Source organism: Engraulis encrasicolus, chromosome 24, assembly GCF_034702125.1.
Source record: "Engraulis encrasicolus isolate BLACKSEA-1 chromosome 24, IST_EnEncr_1.0, whole genome shotgun sequence".
NCBI lineage: Eukaryota > Metazoa > Chordata > Actinopteri > Clupeiformes > Engraulidae > Engraulis > Engraulis encrasicolus.
The window spans coordinates 42,167,242-42,191,262 of record NC_085880.1 but is presented as its reverse complement, the minus strand read 5'-3'; the positions used below and the strand labels follow the sequence as shown (position 1 = coordinate 42,191,262).

Sequence of the window (24,021 nt, the reverse complement as noted above, 5' to 3'; positions counted from 1 at the left end):
TTTAGTGTTTTTTTTTTCAGTAACAACACAGTCCATCTAGCTCATTAGTTGCAGTGTAATAAATGGTGTAACTGCTATGTAATATCTTGTGCTGGTGATGTTCTTACTCAAGATAATGGAAAAAAGGAGGTGCACACAATACTTGTGTGAAAAAGTGTATTGAAGCCGAAATTATACAACAGAAGTCTAAGGTTAACTGAAGAAACAGACATTTCGGAGCAGTAGGAGACATTGAGAATGGACTAGCTCAGAAACGTCTGTTTCTCCAGTTAACCTTAGACTTCTGTTGTATAATTTCGGCTTCAATACACTTTTTCACACAAGTCTTGTGTGCGCCTCCTTTTTTCCATTATCTTGAGTGATTACTACTTTTTGGGAGTGCACGCACCAAGCAATACACGAGTATTAAGTTCAAGGCGCAGACGCCGACCTTTGTTGGTCTTTTGTCATTCAGTGATGTTCTTACCCCATGAGCTTCCCCTACTTCAATTTTTTGACCCCTCTGCTATAATAACACTATTCCATAATGGACTGCTCAGGCCGGTGAGCTAGAACTTGTTAGCCAGGCTGTGCCCTCCTAGTGATGCAACACCTTCAGCGTTGCTATTTGAAAGTCAATGATAATCAGGCTAAGAACTTCTAGGTGTTTGGCAAATTATTGCAGAAGGTCATACATCCCATTGTTTATGTGAAGTGAAAGCCCATTGGGAAACTCCAACTCCCACTGTCATTGTGACACAGCACTCCACAGCACACAAGTGAACACTGTACACTGCACACAACGAAATTGCATTTATGCCTCACCCGTGCAAGGGGGCAGCCCTCAATGGCGCTCCTAGGGAACAGTGCGGCTAGACAGTACCATGCTCAGGGTACCTAAGTCACGGAGGAGGATGGGGGAGAGCACTGGTTGATTACTCACCCCACCAACCTGGCGGGTCTGGAGTGGAACCGGCAATCTTTACCCATGACTGCCCACAAGTTTCCAAATTGCCTTTTTTATTATAAATGATTTTTTCCCCTTCACTATTATTATTGTGTGACCAGTGGTTGTCTTTTGATACTTGTGCCATGTTTGGCCTTTGAACTTTAAGACACCATGTTCTCACAAAGGGCTAAAAGTTAATAACCAAATGCAACAACATACAAGGAATACCTACTGGTGGCTTGCGTGTTGGAGTGACCTGAATAGACTGATAAAATTCAGGCTGTACTCTCTTCTTCACTTTACGCTTTCTCAGCGTGGGAGTGGAGTCTGGTTCACTCTCAGCTATGTCGACGAGAGGCTTGGTCTCCTCCGGCACACGCGCCCTGGCAGTCCGCCGGGCATGACGTGGACTGTGCCTGAAGCTCTGGGTGATCCGATGAGGTAACGGGAGGGGCAGGGCAAATTGATGAGGAGGAGAACAAAGCACAAACTTTGGTTACAATATCTAACACAATGGCTGTATGAGTAATTCGTGGCTCATGTGATGATGCGCAACATGTTTTACGCACTCATGTTGCATGGCATTCAAGATTAGAACTACACCACATCAAATATTGATCACACATGCGCAATGCGTAATTCACAGTGTCCAAAGTAGTCAGAGTGGCGTAACAATGCAACTACAATGCGTTAAGTTAGACAAGGATCACCATCAACTTCAGAAAACGCCACATTAAACACAGAAGAGATTACTTACAATGACCTTGAGGAGGGAAAATGCTAGGATTTACCTCGGATCGAAAATGATGTGCTCGGAAACCAGCTGTTAGAATAAATTAGAAATGTTACAATGTTTCAGTTGATGAAGGTAACTGCACAAAAGTATGTTGCACTGCAAAAATGTCAAGAGTGTGTGAGACATGCCATCTATATCTAATACAACTCATCATATAGGAGTAATTTAGCACTTGTCATAGCCACGTTCCTTGTTGTCCTTATGGCCAGAGATGGATACGCAGCTACAATTGTCTCAGATGGCAGCAATGCTGATGACACATGCGTCCATGCCCAGGCATATAATAAAATACATGTATGCAATGTTAGCACTGAAAATGTCTTTCCCCAGAGGATTAAAGGCTGTATTAGATGAGGTGTCGACCTACTCACCACGACTTCTTGAGCGCCCTGAAAGCACAGATTTAATAGGATGCTTGCCGCTATGAAGCCTGCGATGCCAGCAGCAGAAGAACAAGATTGTCGCTATAGTTCCCAGTAGAAGCAGCAATAATATAAGGGCACATTGGATACTTAATGGTCTCAATAAAACTAGAAACGCTGCAGCGATCATCGCGATGTAGACCACCAGCCCCACCTGCACTCATTCGCGCACAGCAGCCTGCACGTCTTCGTTTTGACCTAAATGCTAAAATATATTATCATGCTAGCCGGGGGGATTTGTTGTAGCTGATGATGAGTCCTCTACATACAGCCTAGCCGTCGCTGTATTGATTTCAATAGTGTGCAGAAACAACCCATGACTCAGCAAGAAGCCCGTTTTTTACTGACCAGGGGAGAGCGACTCGAGCATCTGCACTGAGCTCAGCAAGGCGACTGAGCGAGAAGGGGAGACTATTTAAAGGTGTCGGAACATGTCATCATGACCAACAGATGCAAGAGAATTACTCCTAGTTAATATATCTGATAACTGTAATACTCGCGGCTCGAGTGGTCGTAACAGTGGTGGATGCAGTCAATGTGCATGTGCAAGTTGGAGACTGGAGACTGGAAAGTCTGGAGATATTCTCTCTCTCTCTCTCTCTCTCTCTCTCTCTCTCTCTCTCTCTCTCTCTCTCTCTCTCTCTCTCTCTCTCTCTCTCTCTCTCTCTCTCTCTCTCTCTCACACACACACACACACACACACACACACACACACACACACACACACACACACACACACACACACAAACTATTTCCAAAAATTAAATCAATCTTGACCACACCACAATGTACAGGGTCATTAACTGGCCAAATATGCCAGGCCACGGGAAGCAGTCAAGTGGAAAGTGGGGAAAGCTTGTATTATTACATGCATGTATTATTACATTAAATACATGCATGTATGTTGAAATGTCTGCATCTATAACTTTTACCTAAGATCACAAATGATCATCTTCCACACACACCACTCCTAGAGGCAAAATTTGGAGACAGGACAGCAGTTAACATCAGGTCTCACAATGTTAATAAATGAAGAAAAGTAGCCTAACTGTAACCTAACCACTCACAACATTTTAAACTATTCAAATAATCCACAATACCACATCTGTTCATGTAATAATTCAAATGGAGATAGTGGGGGGAAAAATGGTTGGTGATATCATTCATTGGCAGGCCTGCTGTTAAGGAATTTGGCATGTAACCTCAAAGCCACAGTTTCAATTTCCGGCTGCACCAACAGGACTGTAGGGGGAGTGACCGACCAGCACTGGCCTCCATTCTCCCCCATCACAATAAGGTCCACTGAACTCAAGCAGAAACTTATGCCAAAAACTACTTCAGTAGCTACAGTACGAGGCTGGTCACACAGATACACACCTAGTAGACGTGATGGTTGATCCATTCGTTCAGCAACTGGTGATAACATCCTGTCCTCTGAGCCTGATGATGAGCCGATGACACCAGTAAGTGATGCAGTCTTCTATTTTACCCATAATCCCAGGCTCTAAATGTGTCACCATGGGTGAATTCCAATATGCGGACTCGCGTCCTCCCTTGCTCACTTGTTTGCTTGTGTCCTTGTGAAGACGTCACTGGCGACAGAAAAATTCATTCAAGATCTTGCAAAAGCGCACTTCTAATGTCATTTTCTCATTTACCATCGGGGTGGTGAAAGAAGAACAGTCCCCCAAAAGTTGTTGTGGCTAGGCTGACAAGGGGAAAAGCTACTGTTTTCTCCATGGAGGTTGGGCGTCAGCAAAACATGAGGCCACAAGCAAGGGAATGCAATGGATATTGGAATGCACCCCATGACATCCATGGCTATGCACAGCTTTGTGCTCCACATGAGAGCTGTGGGGTGGAGTGGGATGGGGTTGGGTTGGCGATGGCATCAGGGTCGCCGCTAGACATTAGCAGAGTACGCAGAGTGCTTAGGGCACCAATATATGATTGGGGCATCAACCACTTTGCCCTCAAAATTGGGGCCTCTTAAATTGAGATTGACCAAAAAGCGTACTGGGAAAAAAATGAATTACATTGCAAAACATATATTCATTTGTTAGTAGATTATTATTATTATTATTATTATTATTATTATTATTGTTATTATTATTATTATTTAATCATGGGGGGGGGGGGGTCTGACCAGTTATGCTTAGGGCCTCCAAAACATTAGCAGTGGCCCTAGGTGATGCAGATGACACCAATAAGTGATGCCCAGTCTTCTATTTTACCCATAATCCCAGGCTCTAGACGTGTGTCACCATGACATCCATGGGCATGTACAGCTTGGGATGGGGGTTGGGATGGGATGCAGTGCCCCACAAAATGACACCTGCTCTGCTGCCCCTGTGTTCTGCTGCCCAGAGGGCCAAGAGCAGATGTCGATTCCAATCTCACTGCTGGCTCTGCGCCATGGTAACCGACTGGGTCACGTCGCGGGCATCGCATCTTGTCAACATGTTGCAGCACGTTGGTTCAGTTGCTCTGGTGGTTGTGTGTTGATACAGTATGTTGTACATCAACTGCAGTTGTGTACCTACATAGTTAATACAAGGTCAGTGGCATCCAGTCAGATGAGCAAGAGAAAGCAATGTGTGTGTGTGTGTGTGTGTGTGTGTGTGTGTGTGTGTGTGTGCGCGCGCGTGTGTGTGTGTGTGTGTGTGTGACAATAAACATTCGTGACAATTAAATTTGAGCAGAAGCTCATTGTTTATTCAGGCAAGTTTATTCAGTAATAACTAGCACAGCAGAGAACTGCCAGGAACAAGAAAGTGTCAGCAAATAAATTAAGTAGGGACAGTGTGGAGAGAATATGGGAGATGATGTTCGTGGTAAGTCACATTTTCAAGATAGGAAATCGTTCGGGAGTGCACAAACCTAGCCTGGCTTTTGAGACTGCAAGTCTCTTCAAGACTATAGTCTGGCCCCACACACAATCTACATTTCAAATCCCCATGAAAAAGGGAACCATCAATTCAATCAAAAAATCAATTGTGAGCATTTCCTCAATGGGGCATGTTTAAGGCAATGATGCACCAGCTCTTGAAGGAATGTGTGGTCTAATCGAAATCAAGCTTCAACCGTATCATACCGAGGCATTTTACGAAAGTGATCCCTTCGCTCCTCCTGCAGAAATGTTGTGGACGGTTTTCTCTGCCAAATTATAGTCTTGGAGAGACTTTAAGACAAACCAGGCTAGTGTAACAGAGGCTAACTAGCAGAGTTGGCATGATGGAACGTTAGTAAACCTCCCTCCCAAAAGCCTCATACAGTGTCGATGCCGTTGGGCTGGGGGACTGTAGCCAGGCCGCGCTCTCCTAGTGACGCAACACTTTCAGCGTTGCAACTAGTCAGGTCAAGAGCAATGCAAGTACTTTCTGAGTTCCCAAAAATACGGGAACTCCTCCCACTTTGTCGGTAAGCAAACAAATATAAGCAGACCAAGGAAGGCGGGTCAACCGTGCCATTTGGGAAATGTGAATAGTTATGCTCTTGGTCAGAGTCTCGAAGAGATTTGAACGTCGATGATAATCAGGCTAGGGGGACTGATCATTTAGTCCAGTGGTATCGTACTGTGCCTCCCATTGCCGGACCGCTGTAGTTGACGAGGTCGCAGGTTCGCAGCCCCGAGAAGGACAAACAGGTGCAAGATGACCTCCGTCACACTAGCACAGACCTCCACAAGGCAGCTCAGATTCTGACTTAAAATACACTCAACTTCATTCATTCTGTATTGCAATACAGCTAGGTATTTTTTTCCAGAACAATTTGAATATTTATTACAAGTCACAGGTTAAAATAATTAATACACTTTTGATAAACATCTAAGTTGTTCCTCCTTTGATCGTCCGGTAATGTTTGGGAGTCTTGATGTAAATGGGACCATCAACCTGCAACAGAAGCCCCACCAGTCAGCCCCACCATTCTACAGCATGTAAGTTTGCAGCTGTCTTTACACTATGTCTCATGTGTGCTGGGACTGCACAGCTTCACTTTCATCCTCACTGAATATAGGCTATTTTACTTTGTATGGAGGATGATTCCTGTTAAATACTTAAATATGCCAACAAATAATGAATTCAGTGTGTCATTGATTCATTTAAAGTAGGATTAAATGCTTAAATTGATGTTAAATATGTAATGAATTAATGGAAAATTGTCGTGTTATGTAAGTAACTTCAGGCCAGGACTGAAGATGCTTTTAAGACGAAAGGTGAATCATCATCAAACTCTAAAAGTGATCACAGCTGCATAGAGATAAACTCTTTTGACTGATAATACTTTCATTTTCTGTGTTTCGTGCACAAAAGCATGTCTGCAGACAGGTATGTGCCAGAAAATGCTCAATACCTAACAGTATCTGCTTTCATCCCTTTTTTTCAACCAAACATGACAGCACATATCATCTAAGACAGTGTTTCCCAACCAGGGGTACGTGTACCACTAGGGGTACGCGAGCACACTGCAGGGGGTACTTGGAAAAGTGTTATTATTATAACAAATGTATAGAGCAGCCACATCATGACAGAGAAAATTATATAGAAAATTAATTAGGGGGTACTCATGGCACAACTAAGAGGCTTAGGGGGTACACAAGACAAAAAAGGTTGGGAAACACTGGTCTAAGAGAGAAAGATATGCCCATCCAATGCAAAGGAGTGTGCTCAGTCTCTTAAAGGGGCGTTGTCCCTCCTTTTTCTTCTCTTTTCGTGGTGTTTGTGTAACGGTACAGAAAGTAGTCAGTATTTAAATCCTGCTGAAATTGGTTTTGTTTTTCCTCTTACCGTATTTGTTTGTTTGTTCAATGGTTACACACGTCTATGTCTGTATTGTCTTGATGTGTGGCTCGGGGTGGGTCCGCTTGGTAGCCTTGTGTCCCTCCTGGCGTTCCGTCTTGTCTGTCTTGTCTTCGCGTTTATAACGTCCCCACGTCCCTGAACTCTTCCCTGTCTATCTTATGTCCGGGAAGAGGTATGTTGCTCCCATATCTTAATGAAATCCATCTATAATATATCTTTATTTTAGTAATCCATCAATGTTCTACCAAGTCTTAATCTTCTATTTTAATAACTCCCCTAGTCATCCCTTGATGTATTGTCGTGTCCTTGTGTGTAAATATTGTTTTGTCACGTTGTTTTGTCATGTAGTTGATAGCCACGGGTATAGGATAAGCCCGTGGCTATGCTGCTGTTCGTTGGCCTGAGTTTTTAGTTTCTTGTTTCGTCCTTTTACTTTGCCAGGAGCGGACAGAGGCGCGTGACTCCCCCGTTGACCGATGTATCTGTATTTTGTTTGTACCAGGTGTGTAACCATTTGTATTGTGTTCTTGTTCATTCCTTGTATTTGATGCTAGTCAGCCCGCTAGCATGAATAGCTAACCATTCTGCCTAGCTCGGAATGCTAGCGTGGCTATGACTACTGTTTTAATATACCGCGTTACCTTTCTTTAATGTGAATCAGTTATATATCCTCCCCTGTCTATCTTATGTCCGGGAAGAGGAGCGGACAGCGGAGGCGCGTGACTCCCCCGTTGACCGATGTATCTGTATTTTGTTTGTACCAGACACCAGTAAAGAATACAGTAACGTGCAGCTGTGTGGACATTCCGTCATTCATGTCAACTGTCGTCAAACACAACGCAGAGACCCGTAACATTTGCACAAGACGTGCGCTACCACCATCTACTGCGCTAAGGGGACTCCATTTCTTCTAAACCTCAAGACTCCGCAGGTCTCCTAATCGAAGGTCTCCGAAAGGGTCGTTCACCTGACGTAAAGTGGATACCGGGAAAGAACCCGCCTGACTTATCTCTCTCTCTCATATATACGATTCTCTGATGATAGTTCCCTGCAGGTGAGGACAAGCCAGAGGAACACAACAAAATAAGTCAAAGTCTAGTCAAAGTCAAAGTATACTTTATTGTCAACTTTTACATGGCCGAAGAAGGCATGGCAAATTGCATCCAGGAAATGATGGTTAATGTCTGTATGACATCATTAGGCCTATACAAGTGACTCTAGTTATTTCTGTTTAACCACAGTGTCTTTGTTAGATATGCTACTGGAAGGATTGCTGTCACTGCTGCGTATGCTGCAGAGAGAATTTTGTCAGCAGTAGCAAATGCACCAACAGCCCTGAGAACCCTTTCAACAGTATTAGCAGCTCCAAAAACAGCTCCAATAACAACTCCTACTGTTCCAGCCACAACTCCAATACCAACTAGGCCACCATATAGGCCTACACCAGGGGCAGCTCTACCAGCACCTGCAGTGGAAGGAGCCACATCAAAAGCTCTCACAGCAGACGCTGCAGTAGGAGCAGCTCTAACAGCTCCGGCAGCCGTTTGAACCGCAGCTACAGCAGCAGCGACTCCAACAACGCCGACGATCTCAGCTTCGACAGCAGCAACAACAGCAGTGGATACAGCAGCCGCAACAGCAGCGCACACGCCAGCGGCCCCGGCAGCTTTCACAGCAACGCGTCCAACAGAAGCAACACCAGCAGCGACGCCAGAAACAGCCCTAGCAGCAGCTCCCACAGCTAGACGAATAGCTCCCGATAGTTCTTCATGTCCAAACATAGCAACAGGGATTGCTAAAATTCCTATATTGGATAGAGCCATAGCACCAACAGCCACAGCTCCTACAGTGGCGAAAGCTACAACGACCGCAGCACCACCCACACAAACTGTAAACCCGACAGTAACCGCCGCAACAACAGTTCCATCAGCATCTACAACAGTTAGAGTTCCAATAACAGCTCCAGCAGCAACTGCGGCAGCAGCGCCTACACCTCCAATAGCACGTCCAATAGCAAATGCAACAGCAAATCCATCCTGACAATCAGGTTCGACACCCTGTAGCAAGTCCAGGGTGTAGTAGGACCCTTCATTCATCCGCACCATTGTGTTGATCTTCACCAGCAGCTCTCTGACCTGAGAGAGACTCTTAACTCTGTTGTTGAAGACATGGTATCCTCCACCACACTGATTGATGAAGGTACGGAGATGTGAGCTTTGATGAATGACATCTTCTATGAGAACTCCATCTGTCTCCAGATCGTCTCCATACGTGAACAGGGCCATGGTGTAACGTGCTGCCTTTTCCCCAAATATCATCTGAAGAATGTGCACGGCTTCCTGTTCTTCGTTTGTGAATTTGCCAGGTCTAATTATGACCATTATCACGTGTGGACCAGGAGAAGATAATGCTACACCGTTAGCAATGGCTCTCTTCACCTCCTCATTGGATTTACTTGGGTCAAACAAACCTGGAGTGTCCACTATGGACAGGAGTTGACCACAAAAGTTTGTGGTCCTTTCCATACAAGTGCATTTGGATGCATCCTTTTCTATGGTATTAATTTTAAAGACCTCTTCTCTACAGATGGTGTTTCCTGTTGAACTCTTCCCAGCATTAGTTTTCCCAACAAGAATAATCCGCAAAGTGTCAGGCTCTAATGGAGGAAAAGACATGAAACATGTTTTAAGTGACATGAATCATTCATGAATATATATATATATATATATTAGATATTATATTATATTATATTCTATTATATTAGATATTATTATCTTTCTACATCTCCACAAAATAATTATAACATATTCATCATCCTGTAAAATTAGCTTGTCGACTGCCTTTCAGTAGGCAAAATAAATGCCACAAAAAGAATACCATTTGTGGGCATGCGCAAACACCAGAGAGAGACTCATTGAGTCATCTCAGATCAGAGAAGAACAGTGGACTGTGATCCTCCAAGGGAGGGATGCCAGGGAGAGGTTTAAAGCCCAGTTCTTGTACATAACTAACTGTAGGTGTTTGAGAAACTGGAATATTGATTCTGTCACTTCAAAATTACGGAAATTAAACGAAATAAAAGAAGCCTATCCTTGGCATTTGTATGTTATATCCTTTTTATGTAACCACCATTGTCATTTCAGTGTGAGAGGTGTAGGCTAGGAGACCTTGTAGGCAGCTGTACATGGGAAGCTGCAACCCTACAACTATGGGTACCTTTTCAAGTACTGTATATTCCATCGTTCATTGACTATAACAACAGTTACAACTTCAAATTCATTAAATTCATTAAACGACTCTAACAACATTGGAAGACTGTATAACAGCATTGAATGATTTCATTGTTTAATGTACTTACGAGCCTCTGCGTCCATATTTGGCTTTACATTTGCAGGTATGAATCTTTTTAAAGCTTGTGTGTTCTTCCACTGTGCTGCTGTGTTGCTGGCGAACAAAAGCTTCAGTTTGGTTTCCGCAGTGCCTTACTTAGTCTCCTTTTGTACCTGTAGGACATTGTCACACCCATAGACAAGTCAAGTCAAGACAAGGTATACTTACTGCAGCCAAGAACACTCATTCTTCCCATCCCCTTTCTTTGCTACCTTTGAACCTGAATATGCATACACTGAGCCCTTTATTTATGGCCCAATTTCATAGCCTGGTCTATCTCTTTCTGATTTTGTTTTTGCACAACTGATCCTCACTATAGCATTTTCTCTGTAAACCATGCCAATTTTGTTCATGTTTGAGTGTTGTTAATTTTTGAGTGCTGTGTGCATCTTTGTCTTTTGTCTTGTCATGTTTTCTTGTCATTGTTGTATATATTGAGCTCACAAAATCACGTTCCTATCAACTGATAGCCGGGCTATCATAAAATGGGTGGGCCCTGACGAATCATCTTGTTCTCTATATAGGCCATATTGCGGAAATGACTGTATATCTATAAACTGGTCATAGGTAGGTGGGTCAACACCAGTTAGCATGCTAAGCCTAATGCTGAAGAGGATTTCTGCAATGCTTTGCATGTATATCTAACAACTTCTACCTAGCAGAGATTGGTGTGGAATGTCAGTACCGGTAAACCTTCCTCCCAAACCCTCATAAAGATACTCTGACTTTAACATGCAATATCTGTGCTTCCCATAGTAAAGCCTGATTATCATTGACGTTCAAATCTCTTCAAGACCTGGTCTGACCAAGAGCATAACAATTAACGTTTCCCAGACTGCATGGTTGACCTGCCTCCCTTGGTTTGCTTATGGTTGTTTGCTTATCGACAAAGTGGGAGGAGTTCACATATTTGCGGGAACTCAGTAAGTAGGCCTACTTGCATTGCTCTTGACCTGACTAGTTGTAACGCTGCGTTGCATCACTAGGAGGGCACAACCTGGCTAATAGTGAGGTATGTGGTGACATGGCAGGTTCGAGACTGCCTGTAGGTCTGTAGGTCTGGACGGCCCAGTGCACAGGATGACCTTGGCTATAGTCGTGCCGTAATGGTTGGTTGCTACACAGTCTCACCCCAAGTAGTCAATTTTTGACTACTCAATTTTTGACACCCCAAGACTGCAATTTTTGACGTCTTGGGTATTCCTTCCACGTCACATTTTGACTATGTTCTCAAAGGCGCCCCCTTGTGGCAGCATAACGTCATTGAGGTTAGGTTTAGGTATAGGTTTAGGGTTAGGCCACATAATCAAAATGTGACGTGGAGGGAATACCCAAGACGTCAAAAATTGTCGTCTGGTCCAAGGTAGTCAGAAATTGACTACTTGGGGTGAGACTGCGTAGCATAATGCGGGTGGGTGTGAGGTGCAGGCAGGCGCCTGTCAGGGCCGGACTGGCCATCTGGCATAGCGGGTATTTCGCAGCGGGCCATGCACCCTTGTGGGCCCCTATTTACAGAAAACACTTTTTTTAAAAAACATTTCTGAAAATAGGGGCCCACGAGGGTGTGGGGCCCACTGTCTTGCGCCACTAATAATATTATGATTATTATATTATTACAAAAAGTGCCCGGGCCCTATTTCTCCTCCAGTCCAGCCCTGGCGCCTGTAATGGAGGTCAGAGTGCCTATGACCCCTGCTTGGCCTTTGATTAATGATTTCCATTACATAGTTTGGAAGTGTCCCATTGTGTGTAGGCCTATGAAGTAATTTCTGTGACTAGACCAAAACCCATCCCCCAATCCTAGCCTGATTTTCAAAACTGTTCAGGGAACTTAGGACCCTGTGAACACAGTAGGCTTACATCCATGATGGTCACCCCCTAAACCGTGGGAATATTTTTCATTCGAGGGGCCACTTCACATTTCTCCAAAGGGCGTAAAAGTCGACCGAGGGCCGTACTGTGAACACGGACCGGGATTTCAACCTGCACTTTAGGCCTATATTGAAGGCAGCCCCCCTTAAACATACCCCGCCTTCTCTAGGTGCCCTGAATATGGCTTGGTTGTGTTGCAAAAGTAATTTGTAAGATTCCTTTACCAAATATGTCACATTTCATGTGAGGCTGCATAACATTAAAATTATGTCGGCAAAAACGGCCCTTGAGACATAGGTTCCCCACACCCTAACTTACACATTTCAAAGGATTTGGTGAGACCAGGCCAGCTCAAACCCACAACCAGCTGCAATTTCGGTATACTTAACAGCTGGGCTATAAGACAAGCTGGCAGTATTTCCATTTGATGTGTCTGACAGGGCGTTTACTACTAACATTACATTGTTGACTGCTAAGTGGCATGCAGTACAGCTATATTTTCAACCCCCTCAGCAGTGTTGTAAGCTTCAGTTTAAAGGGGCATTGAGCATCATGCCGCCTCCTCATGAAACTGCACAGCTAAGGGACTCAGAAACAAAGCCCTAGCCCTCCTTTCTCCAGCCATATACGTATACAGCATGCTGCCTGCCACCACTGCCACAGGTCACCTTGCATATGCTTGCCCCGTTTTGCAGCATGGAGGAAGGGAAGTGCTTTGTTCTAGTGTAAGTGAACTACTTTATGAAATGGCCTCCGGGGCATGTGTGTGTTTAAGCTCGAGCACCACCAGCACTAAAGCTTCCCAGCACCTGGCCAGTGAGATATTCCTTTGCTGTGATACACTTAAATAAATACACACGGAGTGGATCAAAAAAGCAGGCCATACAGCCCCAGTCCCTGACTGTATCTGTAGCCAGCTGTTTCAGGTTAGCCCTTGCTGAGCGTTTGAGCGTACAGCTCCAGCTGTTTATCCTGCCCAGCTGCTCTGTCCTGCACGATGGGTCCACATCCACAAGTGGTTGTGTGAACAGCTGTAGTGTAGGACACAGCTGTTCATGCCGAGCCCTATCTCACGCCTTTTGTAAAGTCTTCACGAAAATAATATATTAATTTTTGTGGTGCATTCACGTTATTGCCCGCCTTTCGTAAAGTCTTCACGAAAATAATAGATTAATTTTCACGCTGCCTATTCACTTCAATTGCCCCACTGCTGCTATCATGGTATCCAAACGTCTGAAGGGGCGGGGAGGGGGTGCTGACAGAACACTGCTGATACACTCGGGACTCACTAATTCAATGCCCTTTCGGTAGTTACGCCTTATGTCCCCTAAACCTAAACCTAAACCTAACCCTAACCTTAACCCTACTTAACCCTAAACCTAACCCTAACCCACCTAACCTTGACCCTAAACCTAACCCTAAATTGCTTGTTTGAAATGTTTGATTACCATGTGACAGTAGGCTACCGAAAGGGCATCAAACTAGTGGGTCGCTAGGCAACAGTCGGGCAATTCAAGTGAATAGGCAGCGTGAAAATGAATCTATTATTTTCGTGAAGACTTTACGAAAGGCGGGCAATAACGTGAATGCACCACGAAAATTAATATATTATTTTCGTGAAGACTTTACGAAATGAGTGAGATACGGTTGTCATGCCACATGAGGGCAAGTTATGGGGAACATTTGTAATGTAATCCAAACAGTTGTAGGTTATTATGTTATTAATGTTTGTTTTAAATCTTGAGGATATTACTACGATTATTACTATCATCATTATATTTTTAAAGAACTGAAACACAGCACCACTATAGCCAAGGTCATCCTGTGCACTGGGCAGTCCAGACCTAGAGATCTAGTAGTCTCGAAGTAGAGAAGTATCTTTATGAGGGTTCGGTAGGGAGGTTAACTAAGTACTGACATTCCACACCGATATCGGCACGCTAGAATCTGTTACATATACTGTACATGCAAAACATAGCAGAAATCCTCCTCAGAATTAGGCTTAGCATGCTTACTGAATGGTGTCTGCCCGCCTACGACCAGTTTATAAACCAGATTATGCCTGAGGCAGTCAGGCACAGCCATTTCCACAGTAGCCCTACACCGGAGTGGGTTATTTTGACCCAAGGGCTACATTGGGTTTAGAATATTGACCGAAGGGCCAGATGTCACCGACAACTTGCCCGTGTCAATTATAAGAAATAGTGTACGCTAACATAACTTGTCAGCTATGCCATTCCTGTACATAATGAAAGGTAGTAGACCCTTAATGCACACTGTACCATCTGAGGCACGCTGTAATAGTTATCGAAAGGTTAATTACCATAATACTACTCTACTATACTATACTATACAGGGCCTTTTGTAATGCACTACGACTCAGTCATTGCCATTCTGGTAACAACAAATTCATAACGCCGTGTTTTAACGAGTTAAGATGTAGCCTATGCACTTGGTTAATCTTAAATTGGCAAGACCCCTGTTTTAGGTAGCCATTTTAAGAATATTGAGTGACCGTATGAAGTTGGCTTAAAAAGTTGTTTTTCTTGTAAAGGCTCTGCGGGCCACATGAAATGGCTTAGCAGCAGGCCGCATGTGTCCCCCGGGCCTGAGTTTGCCCACCTCTGGCCTACAAGTCAATTTGTGTGGGACTACCCATTTCATGATAGCCATGCCAGACTGTCAGTTGACAAGAGAACGTGTTTTAGTGAGCTCAATCATGTATTAATCTCAAGGGGAAACACACAACACTCAAAGAGTTAAGTAACAACAAAGTGCTGCAGTGAAGATCAGTTGTGCAAAAACAAAAGTAGAGCGTTAGACCAGATTATGAAATAGGGCCTATTCCCTAGATAAAGTGCTCAGAGCATGTTCGGGTTCAAAGGTAGCAAAGATAGGGGATGGGAAGAGTGAGTGGTCTTGGCTGCAGAAGGTTTACCTTGTCTATTGGTATGACAGTGTGTGGGTGTAAACATACCGTAAGTCTTCCTATGTACAAAAGGAGACTAAGCCATAACATACTGGGGACAAAACTGAAGCTTTTATTCACCAGCAAAACAGCAGCACAGTAGAAGAACACACAAGCTTTAAAAAGATGGACACAGAGGCTCGTAAGTACATTAAACAATGCAGTCATTCAATGCTGGTTTACAGTCTTCCCATATTGTGTATCGTATGTATTTTAAATTGTAACCATTGTTATAGTCAATGGACAGTGGAATATACTGAAAAAGGTACCCAGAGGTTGGTTGTATGGTTTGCAGTTTCCCAATCACCTAAGCTTACAGCTGGCTTCTAAAAAGGGACTGGTGGCCTAGTGTAACTGAGGTGTTCCCACGCAGTTCGTCCCCCTCAGGTCTCGAACTACCACCTCCTGGTCAAAACATTGGTTTGGGTACGGGAGGCATAGCATGATACAGGTGAGCTTAAGACCCAGTTGGGTAGCTCGGCGCTACCGATACTGCCTTCGGGAGGGCGGTTTACTGGTAACACTTTATAATAATAATAATAATAATTGTATTTGTATAGCACTGTGTCATACAAGGCATGTAACTCAAAGTGCTTAACAAATGGGAAAAAACATTGTTAGAGATAGATTTAAAAGGAGAGGTATAGAGGAGAGGCAGAAAAAGCAAGAAGGCAGAGGAAGAAGAGATAGACAGAGAATGTAGAGTCATAAGGTCAACGTAGGTTAGGACCAGGATTCTTAGATGTGTAAGGTCCATAGTGGCTGGGCCTATCATAAGTCATAGATAGTCACACAGAGATTGGGCGCTCAGGTGCGGCCCCTGGTGGCATCAGGGGTGAGGAAAAACTCCCTTTCGCTTGATTCATAGTTTGTGAGGGGGAAAAAAAAAGCTCGGTGAGGTCTGAGAAAAAAGACCCCCTGTAGTCAGGAAGAAACCTCAGGCAGAGACCAGCGGCCACCTAGGGGAGCCCCCTGCCAGGGCTGGATTGCGAGTAGCAAGGGCGCTGCGGCGGCTGGGACACTATATATATTATAATATCGACTCCTTGTTAAGCATTAGTTATGCATTTGTTAAACATTATTCAAACCTTAGATAACCCTTTGTAAAACATTGGTTAACATGATCTCTTCATTCTTTCCCATTACTCAATCATTAACATACACTGTTAATGGTTTTTGATACTGATACATGTGTGTGAGAGAGTCGGGGAAGGATTGGCAAATGATACAGAAACCATTCATCATTTGCCAATCCTTCCCCGACTCTCTCACACATGTATCAGTATTGAAAACAATATGCCAATGATTAAGTAATGGGAAATAATAAAGAGATAATGGTTAACAAATGTTTAACAAAGGGTTATCTAAGGTTTGAATAATGCTTAACAAATGCATAACTAATGCCTAACAAGGAGTTGGTATTATTAAGTGTTACCGGTTTACTAATGTTCCACGCCACACTCTGCTAGTTGGCATCTGTTACACTAGCTTACATACCTGTCAACTTTAAGCTCCCAAAATTCAGGAAAATTCCCATATTTTAAGCCAAAATCCGGGAAATTTTCTAAAGGCCAAATTCTGACAGTCAACGGGCTGACAGAGACGGATCGGGCGTTACGTTCTACTCTGCTTTTCAGCGCACGTGCATGTCTAAAATCCCTCAGCACACGTTTTACATAGTGCAAACAATGCAATGGAAACAAAACAATGAAATGACCGCAATGAGTTTCTTCTTGTTGTTTTATCGCATAAGTTGTCTGTTCGTGCAAAACTTTGCGCTGGTGCAGGTAGTGATTAGGTTAATCGCATGATTCACTGTTCCGAGGTTTTATGTGTTGCATGAACTGATGGTTTCTGAGGAAAAGAGTGGGCGCACAAGCGCTACGGAGCTCGAGGGTGACAGCTCGTATTTTCAAGGAACTTCAATTCTTGGTGGCATCTGGCATACAATCTTCTGGCAGGTAGCTTCCCGGGAAATTAGGGATGGTTGACAGGTATGCTAGCTTACCCCTCCCACTCTAAAATGGCAATGGTGGTTACATAAAAAGCACATCACAAACAAATGCAGAGAATAGGCTTCTCTCATTTCATTTTATTCAATATTCCAGTATCTCAAACACCTACAGTTAGTTATGTAGGCCTACAGGTACTGGGCTTTAAAATGTTACCTCTTAAAGAAACCACTTAAAGAAACAGTCCACTGTTCAGCTCTGATCTGTACAGAGCCCTTAAAATGGCATATGAGAGTAAAAAAAACAAGCGATTCTCTTGCCCACCAAACACTTTCTCGTGGTCACCAGAAACATTCTGGTGCCCACCAGAAACTTTCTCGTGCCCACCAGAAACTAAATTTTCAGGTGTGCACGCAAAAGTTTCTGGTGCACACGTGTAACACTTAGGTAGGGTTTTTATTTACTCTCACATGTCATTTTAAAGGCTCTGTAGATCTGAGATGACTTAATGAGTTCCTCTCTGGTGTTTCTGCGTGCCAACAATTGGTATTATTTTTGTGGCATTTGTTTTTACTGAAAAGCTGCCAACAAGCTAATTTTACAAGATGAAGAATATCTCACCAATGGTTGCTTTGTGGAGATATAGAAAGAATGTGCATTGATGAATGATTATTCATGTCACCTAAAACATTTTTCATGTCTTTTCTTCCATTAGTGCCTGACGTGTTGCGGATTATACTTGTTGGAAAAACTCACGCTGGGAAGAGTTCAACAGGAAACACCATCTGTGGAGAAGAGGTCTTTAAAATTAAAACCACAGAAATGGACACATCCAAATGGATTCGTATGGAAAGGACAAACTTTTGTGGTCAACCCCTGTCCATAGTGGACACTCCAGGTTTGTTTGAGCCAAGTAAATCCAATGATGAGGTGAAGAGAGCAATTGCTGATGGTGTAGCATTATCTGCTCCTGGCCCTCACGTGATACTGGTGATAATTAGACCAGGCAAATTCACAAACGAAGAGCAGGAAGCTGTGCGTATGCTTCAGATGATATTTGGGGAAAACGCTGCACATTACACCATGGCCCTGTTCACCTGTGGAGACGATCTGGAGGCAGATGGAGTTCTCATAGAAGATGTTATTCATCAAAGCTCACATCTCCGTACCTTCATCAATCAGTGTGGTGGAGGATACCATGTCTTCAACAACAGAGCTAAGGATCCCTCTCAGGTCAGAGAGCTGCTGGAGAAGATCAACACAATGGTGCTGAGGAACGGAGGGTCCTACTACACCCAGGACGTGCCACAACAAAGTCTCGAACCTGAGTGCCAGGATGAGTTTGCTGCTGCATTCGCTATTGGGCGTGCTATTGGAGGTGTTGGAGCTGCTGCCGCGGTTGCTGCTGGAGGCGTTGTTGGAACTCTGGCTGTTGTGAATACTAGTGGAGCTGTTGTTGCCGCAGTTGTTGTCGGGGTTACTGTTGGGTTCACCATCTCTGTAGGCGGTGCTGCGGCCGTCGTAGCTTTCGCCGCTGTGGGAGCAGCTGCTGGCGGCGCTATAGCCGCAGTCGCTGCGGGAGCTGTAGCAGTCGCTGCTTCCATGTTTGCAGACGGAGGACAGTTTTTCGGAGCTGTTCCCGTAGCCGTTGGAGCTGCTGCTGGGACTGCTTCTGGTGTCGCTGCTGGCGTTGCTTCTGTTGGAGCCGTTGTTGTGAAAGCTGCCGGGGCTGCTGGCGTGTGTGGTGCCATTGTGGCTGCTGGAGCCACTGCTGTTGTTGCTGCTGTTGAAGGTGAGATTGTCGGCGTTGTTGGAGTCGCTGCTGCTGTAGCTGCGGTTCAAACGGCTGCCGGAGCTGTTAAAGATGCTGCTGCTGCAGCGTCTGCTGTGAGAGCTGGTGCTGTGGCTCCTTCCACTGCAGGTGCTGTTAGAGTTGCCCCTGATGTACCTGCAGTTGCTCCCGGAGTTGCGGCTGGGGCTGCAGGAGCTGTTTGCGGAGCTCTTATTGCTGTTGGAAATGTTCTCAAAGCAGTTGGTGCATTTGGTACCGTGGACAAAGTTCTCTCTGTAGCATTCGCGGCAGTGACAGCAATCCTTCCAGTTGCTTATCTGACAAAGACATTGTGGTTGAACAGAAATAACTAGAGTCACTTTTATGCTAAGCATATGTGCAAGGTGGTGCTAAAGCACATGCCCCTTATTTACTCTGCTGAACAAAAAATGCTGTTTTTGGAGGGTTTTTTGGAAGTTTGTTTTCACAATGTACTGTGGTCCATGTTGGCATGAGCATCTAGTAATGCTTGATGATTAAAAACGTGTCAATGCCACATATATAATGTCAAATATAATACAGCCTCTATAGCCCAAGGTAGCTGGAAGCTGCACATGCCATCTGCCCTGTTCTCGAGCACCGCCCCCCCAAAATGTCTGTGCACGACACTGATGCTAAGTGTACCTACAGTATATGAAGACATACAGACATTAACAATAATCTGTTGAATGCAATTTGAATCTTGTGTCATGCAATTTACAATAAAGTACAATTTGACTTTGACCTTAGACTTAATTTTTTTCTGTGATTCATTTGATTAATGTGTTGTGTGCCTCTGGCTTTTCCCCACCTGCAAGGAACTATAGATGCTTGAACAAGTAAGGCACAAGATGGATACTGTGAGCTTCTGAGCTTTTCCTGGCACACACATTTCCAAAGACTTCTCAAAAAAGAGCATTAGTCAGACATGTTTTATGATGTCATGTAGGCCTATATTCTAAACTGAAATAAAAAGAATATAAAAAAGAGCATTAGTCGAAAGAGTTTATTTGCAGATGTGCTTCTTTTTGGAATTTGAAGGCGATTCATCGTTTCTCTTAAAAGTGCCGTTCTGGCCTGAGGTTACTTTTATTACATGACATACGTTGCCATTTAATTAATCAATGAATTACCTGTATTTAATGCCCATTTTAAGCATTTACTTCAATTGTAAATAAATGAATGACACATTTAATTAATTATTTGTTGGTATATTTATGTATTTAACCGTGACACGATGCATCCTCCACACAAATAAAAAGTAAACTACTGTATATTCAATCTAACCTGGTTCTCATGCGATGGTTGTTTTAAGATTTGCAGACCCTCGTGCGAGCTCACGAAGTTGACCGGAAATGCACGAAGGGTCTGCATGATATTCAATCAAGATGAAAATGAAACTGTGCAGACTCAGCAGACTTGAGGCATCTGTTAAGACAGACTGGACATGGGTACCTGTGAAGACAAGCAAGGACTCAGAAATGGTAGTGTGTGTGTGTGTGTGTGTGTGTGTGTGTGTGTGTGTGTGTGTGTGTGTGCGTACGTGTGCGTGTGCGTGTGGATGTGCGTGTGTATGTGTGTGTGTGTGAGAGAGAGAGAGAGAGAGAGAGAGAGAGAGAGAGAGAGAGAGAGAGAGAGAGAAATCTCCTCTTGAAACTCCAGTTTTAAAAAGCTGATTAATGGTGTTTTATTGTTTGTCCACAAGCCGCGTTTGTATATGTACTGTAAATGGATGAAAACATATCCACTTTTAAAATGACCCGCATCCGTGTAATGAAGCGCTCAGTGGTAGGCTATGAGCTGCAGTGCTTGTGATGGATGTAAGAGGTCAGGTTACAGACCTGGGGTGAATTTCTCGAAACCAAAGTTGCTTACTACATTAGCTACTTCGTTGCTTTCAATGCATTTTCCCATTGGCAACTACCGAAGTTGCTAACAGGCTAACAACTTCCCTTTTGAGAAACTCACCCCTGGCTGAGATTGTCCTCTGTGGTGTGTTGCGGAGTCAGCTGTACTGTATGTGCTAACAGCATGTGGTGATCTGTATTGGCCTGCAGGGTTTCCCTCAGCACTTAATACTGTAGTTCAGTGGTTCCCAACCTTTTTCTTCAGGGACCCATATTTTTACTATTGTAAGCTTTAGTGACCCAACTGCAGGAGAGGGAGTCACACGATACTCTGTTTCCTGCAAAAACTCATTTTAGTTATCATTTAATTCCTCAATTCGTCATCGATAGAATATAGAATAAACGTTTAATGTAGCGCTTACATTTTGATGCTTCTATGCGTAAATTAGTTTAGATGCTATGTCATTTCTTCAACATGGGCTATATATGGTATTAAAATTAAACCTCTTAAAATCAAGAGGGCTTCACGACCCTTTAAAAAAAAAAAAAAATTCTTAGCTCTTATTTATTATGTATCTGTCCTGTCTTCCTGTTATGTGTGTATGACCAGGTGGCACTCAATTTCCCCTTGGGGATTAATAAAGTCTCTCTCTCTCTCTCTCTCAATAATGACGACTTTTTAACCTGCTCTTTTGTGCCTCTTTTCCACTGCCAGTGAGAAGTGCCGGTGTGTGGCACTTCTCTTTTCCTTCAAGTACTTTACTGGTTGCCAGCACCTCTGTATCTGGTGTGCGTGTGTGCACCTCCACTCATATACAGGCTTTACATACCCAACTGAAACACTAGCACAAAGCCCACCATTTCCAAATGTATCTTGCACATCATCTGCATCCTCTCTCTCGCTATACTCTCATTGCAAGGATTTTTTTTAATGCAAGGCAGCTCATGTTATCCAAGAAGAAGATCGATCAGTAGCTACTCTAAGTAGGCTACTGGCCCAAGGGAACATCCCTAGGCCTATATAGATGGTTTTTTTTCTGCTGACCAACCATCTGTTTACAAGGCCTATTGTCTACAAGACACTGTAGGCCATAAATTGTGCCATTCCCCTTAAATGTAGCTGTAATGTAGGACCAAAAAGCAGGTGTGTAAAATTATTTTCTTAATATTCCAGGACATAAAGAACAGATGTAAAAGCAAGGATGATATGTGTGAATTCCTACAGACAGTATGTGTTCATCTTTGTCAGTGTGCATTTGAGTTAGAGGCCTAATTTCTGCATTATAGCCTATGAATCAGTTGAAGCCTGCTTTTCCCTCCTTTCGTGTAGGCTATATGCAATATGTTTTATACAGTATGTGGCTGTCCTGAATGGCCTGTGTCTTTACCCTCTACTGAGGAAATTATGTCAATTATATTATGTCAATTATTTGTCACCTTCCTTTGCAGTGAAATATCACCTCGTTTTAGTGCATACCAATCTGTGTGGCTCATTATGATTAATAATTTATGGAATACCTTCTACTTCTGCGTCTCCTCTATTGCTACTCAGTCATACTGTTTGTACTGTATGTAGGCTAGTGTATGTGGAAATAGAAAGGACACATGTCACTGATTGTAGAAATCGTACTATTGGTGTATTGGTGTGTAATTATAACCAGACAGATATGGAGTTAAAAGTAAGTTTATTTGATCATGATAGTGATTTACGTTGATCACATCTCAAATAATCTCCAAAATGAGTGGTGAGTGATGATGGTGATCTTCTGGCGTTCAAAGAGGGAAGAGCAGGAAGCCACTGAAGGTGCTGTAGTTACTACTAGTATGATCAGCGAGACTGTCGGTTCCTGGTAGCACCATGTTTACTCTATCTCCCTCCTCCAGCTGCAGAGTCAGGCCACTGGGCAGATAGGTATGATGTCCATCATTATCATGCTCATACAGAAACATAAGCCATACTCCATTCTTATGCATGATGATACCCATGGAGCGTGACTTTAGGTAATCCATAACAGTGAACCTGAAGTAGTAGACCCCCCTGACTGGAGCTGTGAAGAAGCCAGTTGTGCTGCTGTAGGCCTGTCCAACATTGGTGATGACTCTACTGAACACTAAGTTCAGGTCATTACTCCCAGCCTCTATGGGTCCTGAGGCCCATGGAGCTGCTGAGAAGGCCACCTTGGGTGCTGCTCTGATCTCATTCTCCAGATTCTCCACTTCCGTCTCAGTGGCTGCCAGTCTGTTTTTCACTGCTGTCAGCTCTGCCTCTTGTGCTGCATTTTCCTTCTTCAGATTGTCTATTGCAGTTTCACTAGCAGCCAGTCTGGTCTCCAGATCAGCCAGCTCCTGCTCATGTGCTGTGCTGTCCTTCTTCAGCGCCTTGACATCTGTCACAGTGACTTCATTGGCCGTATTTAGGTCCTGTATGGCAGACTGCCAGCCTGGGCTTTAACAATGCCAACTCTGCCTCTTGTGCTGCATCTTCTTTCTTCAGATTGTCCACCTCCGTCTTCATTTCTGCTTTGGTGTCCTGTAGCGTCATCTCCAGAGCCTCAACTTTATTCTCACTGGCTGCCATACTTTGTCTCAACTCTACATTCTCTGCCTCCAGAGCCTCAACCTTCCTCTCACTGGCTGCCAGCCTTTGTTGCACTGCTACATTATCTGCCTCCAATAGCTTAACATCATCTTGGGTGTATCTTAGCATTACCCTCAGTTCCACCACCATGTCTCTGAGTTCCTTCAGTTCAGCAGAGACGTCCAGGTCGGTAAAGACTTCTGTCTGGACTTCAGTCAGGGTGCTCTGAGTCTGAGCTCCACACATGAAGAACAGCAGCATCAGCAGTGAGATGACAGCCCTCATCTTCCTCAAGTAACTGTAAAATAAAACATTCAACAGACTGAGTATCTCACATTTGTGTAAAGAGTCATTACTGACCTGTTAGCTAAAATGCCAAAATAGTGAGTGGAGGTTAAAGTGATACTGTCCCATTTTTGGCAATAAGCTCATTACACCTGCTTGCGACTAGCTGGTCTCATAGCACTCAATGTTAGCTGCTAGCTTGGAGGTAAAATTTGCACTGCAGTACTCAGAGAACGGCAGGAAGTACAGGAGAAAGGTAATAATCTATAATTTAACTCAAGGGGAGGTTTAATATGAGCTAATTTCCAAAAACGGGTCAGTCTCCCTTTAAACTACACTGCACGTTCACTGTGGACGGCAGTAAACGTCCG

The 24,021-nt window shown here is 43.8% G+C and overlaps 3 protein-coding genes across 3 annotated transcripts in view; 1 reads left to right on the top strand and 2 right to left on the bottom strand.

The window, feature by feature from the left end:
- Positions 1–2,317, bottom strand: part of LOC134440941 (dystonin-like) — a 235,715-nt gene extending 233,398 nt beyond the window's left edge. Inside the window, exons 1-3 of the mRNA XM_063191098.1 lie at positions 2,096–2,317; positions 1,720–1,751; positions 1,161–1,352 (exon numbers count right to left, since the gene is read on the bottom strand). Of these exons, the coding sequence (XP_063047168.1) occupies positions 1,161–1,352; positions 1,720–1,751; positions 2,096–2,276 (405 nt within the window). The 5' untranslated portion in view covers positions 2,277–2,317. The remainder of the gene's footprint in view (positions 1–1,160; positions 1,353–1,719; positions 1,752–2,095) is intronic.
- Positions 2,318–8,890: 6,573 nt separating this feature from the next.
- LOC134441109 (GTPase IMAP family member 7-like) lies at positions 8,891–10,322 on the bottom strand. The gene is made up of 3 exons (XM_063191300.1): positions 10,307–10,322; positions 9,003–9,604; positions 8,891–8,935 (listed from the first exon to the last, which is right to left on the bottom strand). The coding sequence occupies exons 1-3, from the start codon at positions 10,320–10,322 to the stop codon at positions 8,891–8,893; spliced, it is 663 nt and encodes a 220-aa protein (XP_063047370.1).
- Positions 10,323–15,248: 4,926 nt separating this feature from the next.
- LOC134441108 (uncharacterized) lies at positions 15,249–19,767 on the top strand. The gene is made up of 4 exons (XM_063191298.1): positions 15,249–15,320; positions 17,846–19,017; positions 19,052–19,174; positions 19,759–19,767. Exons 1-4 carry the CDS (start codon positions 15,305–15,307, stop codon positions 19,765–19,767), a joined length of 1,320 nt encoding a protein of 439 aa, XP_063047368.1. The 5' UTR covers positions 15,249–15,304.
- The last annotated feature ends 4,254 nt before the right edge of the window (positions 19,768–24,021 follow it).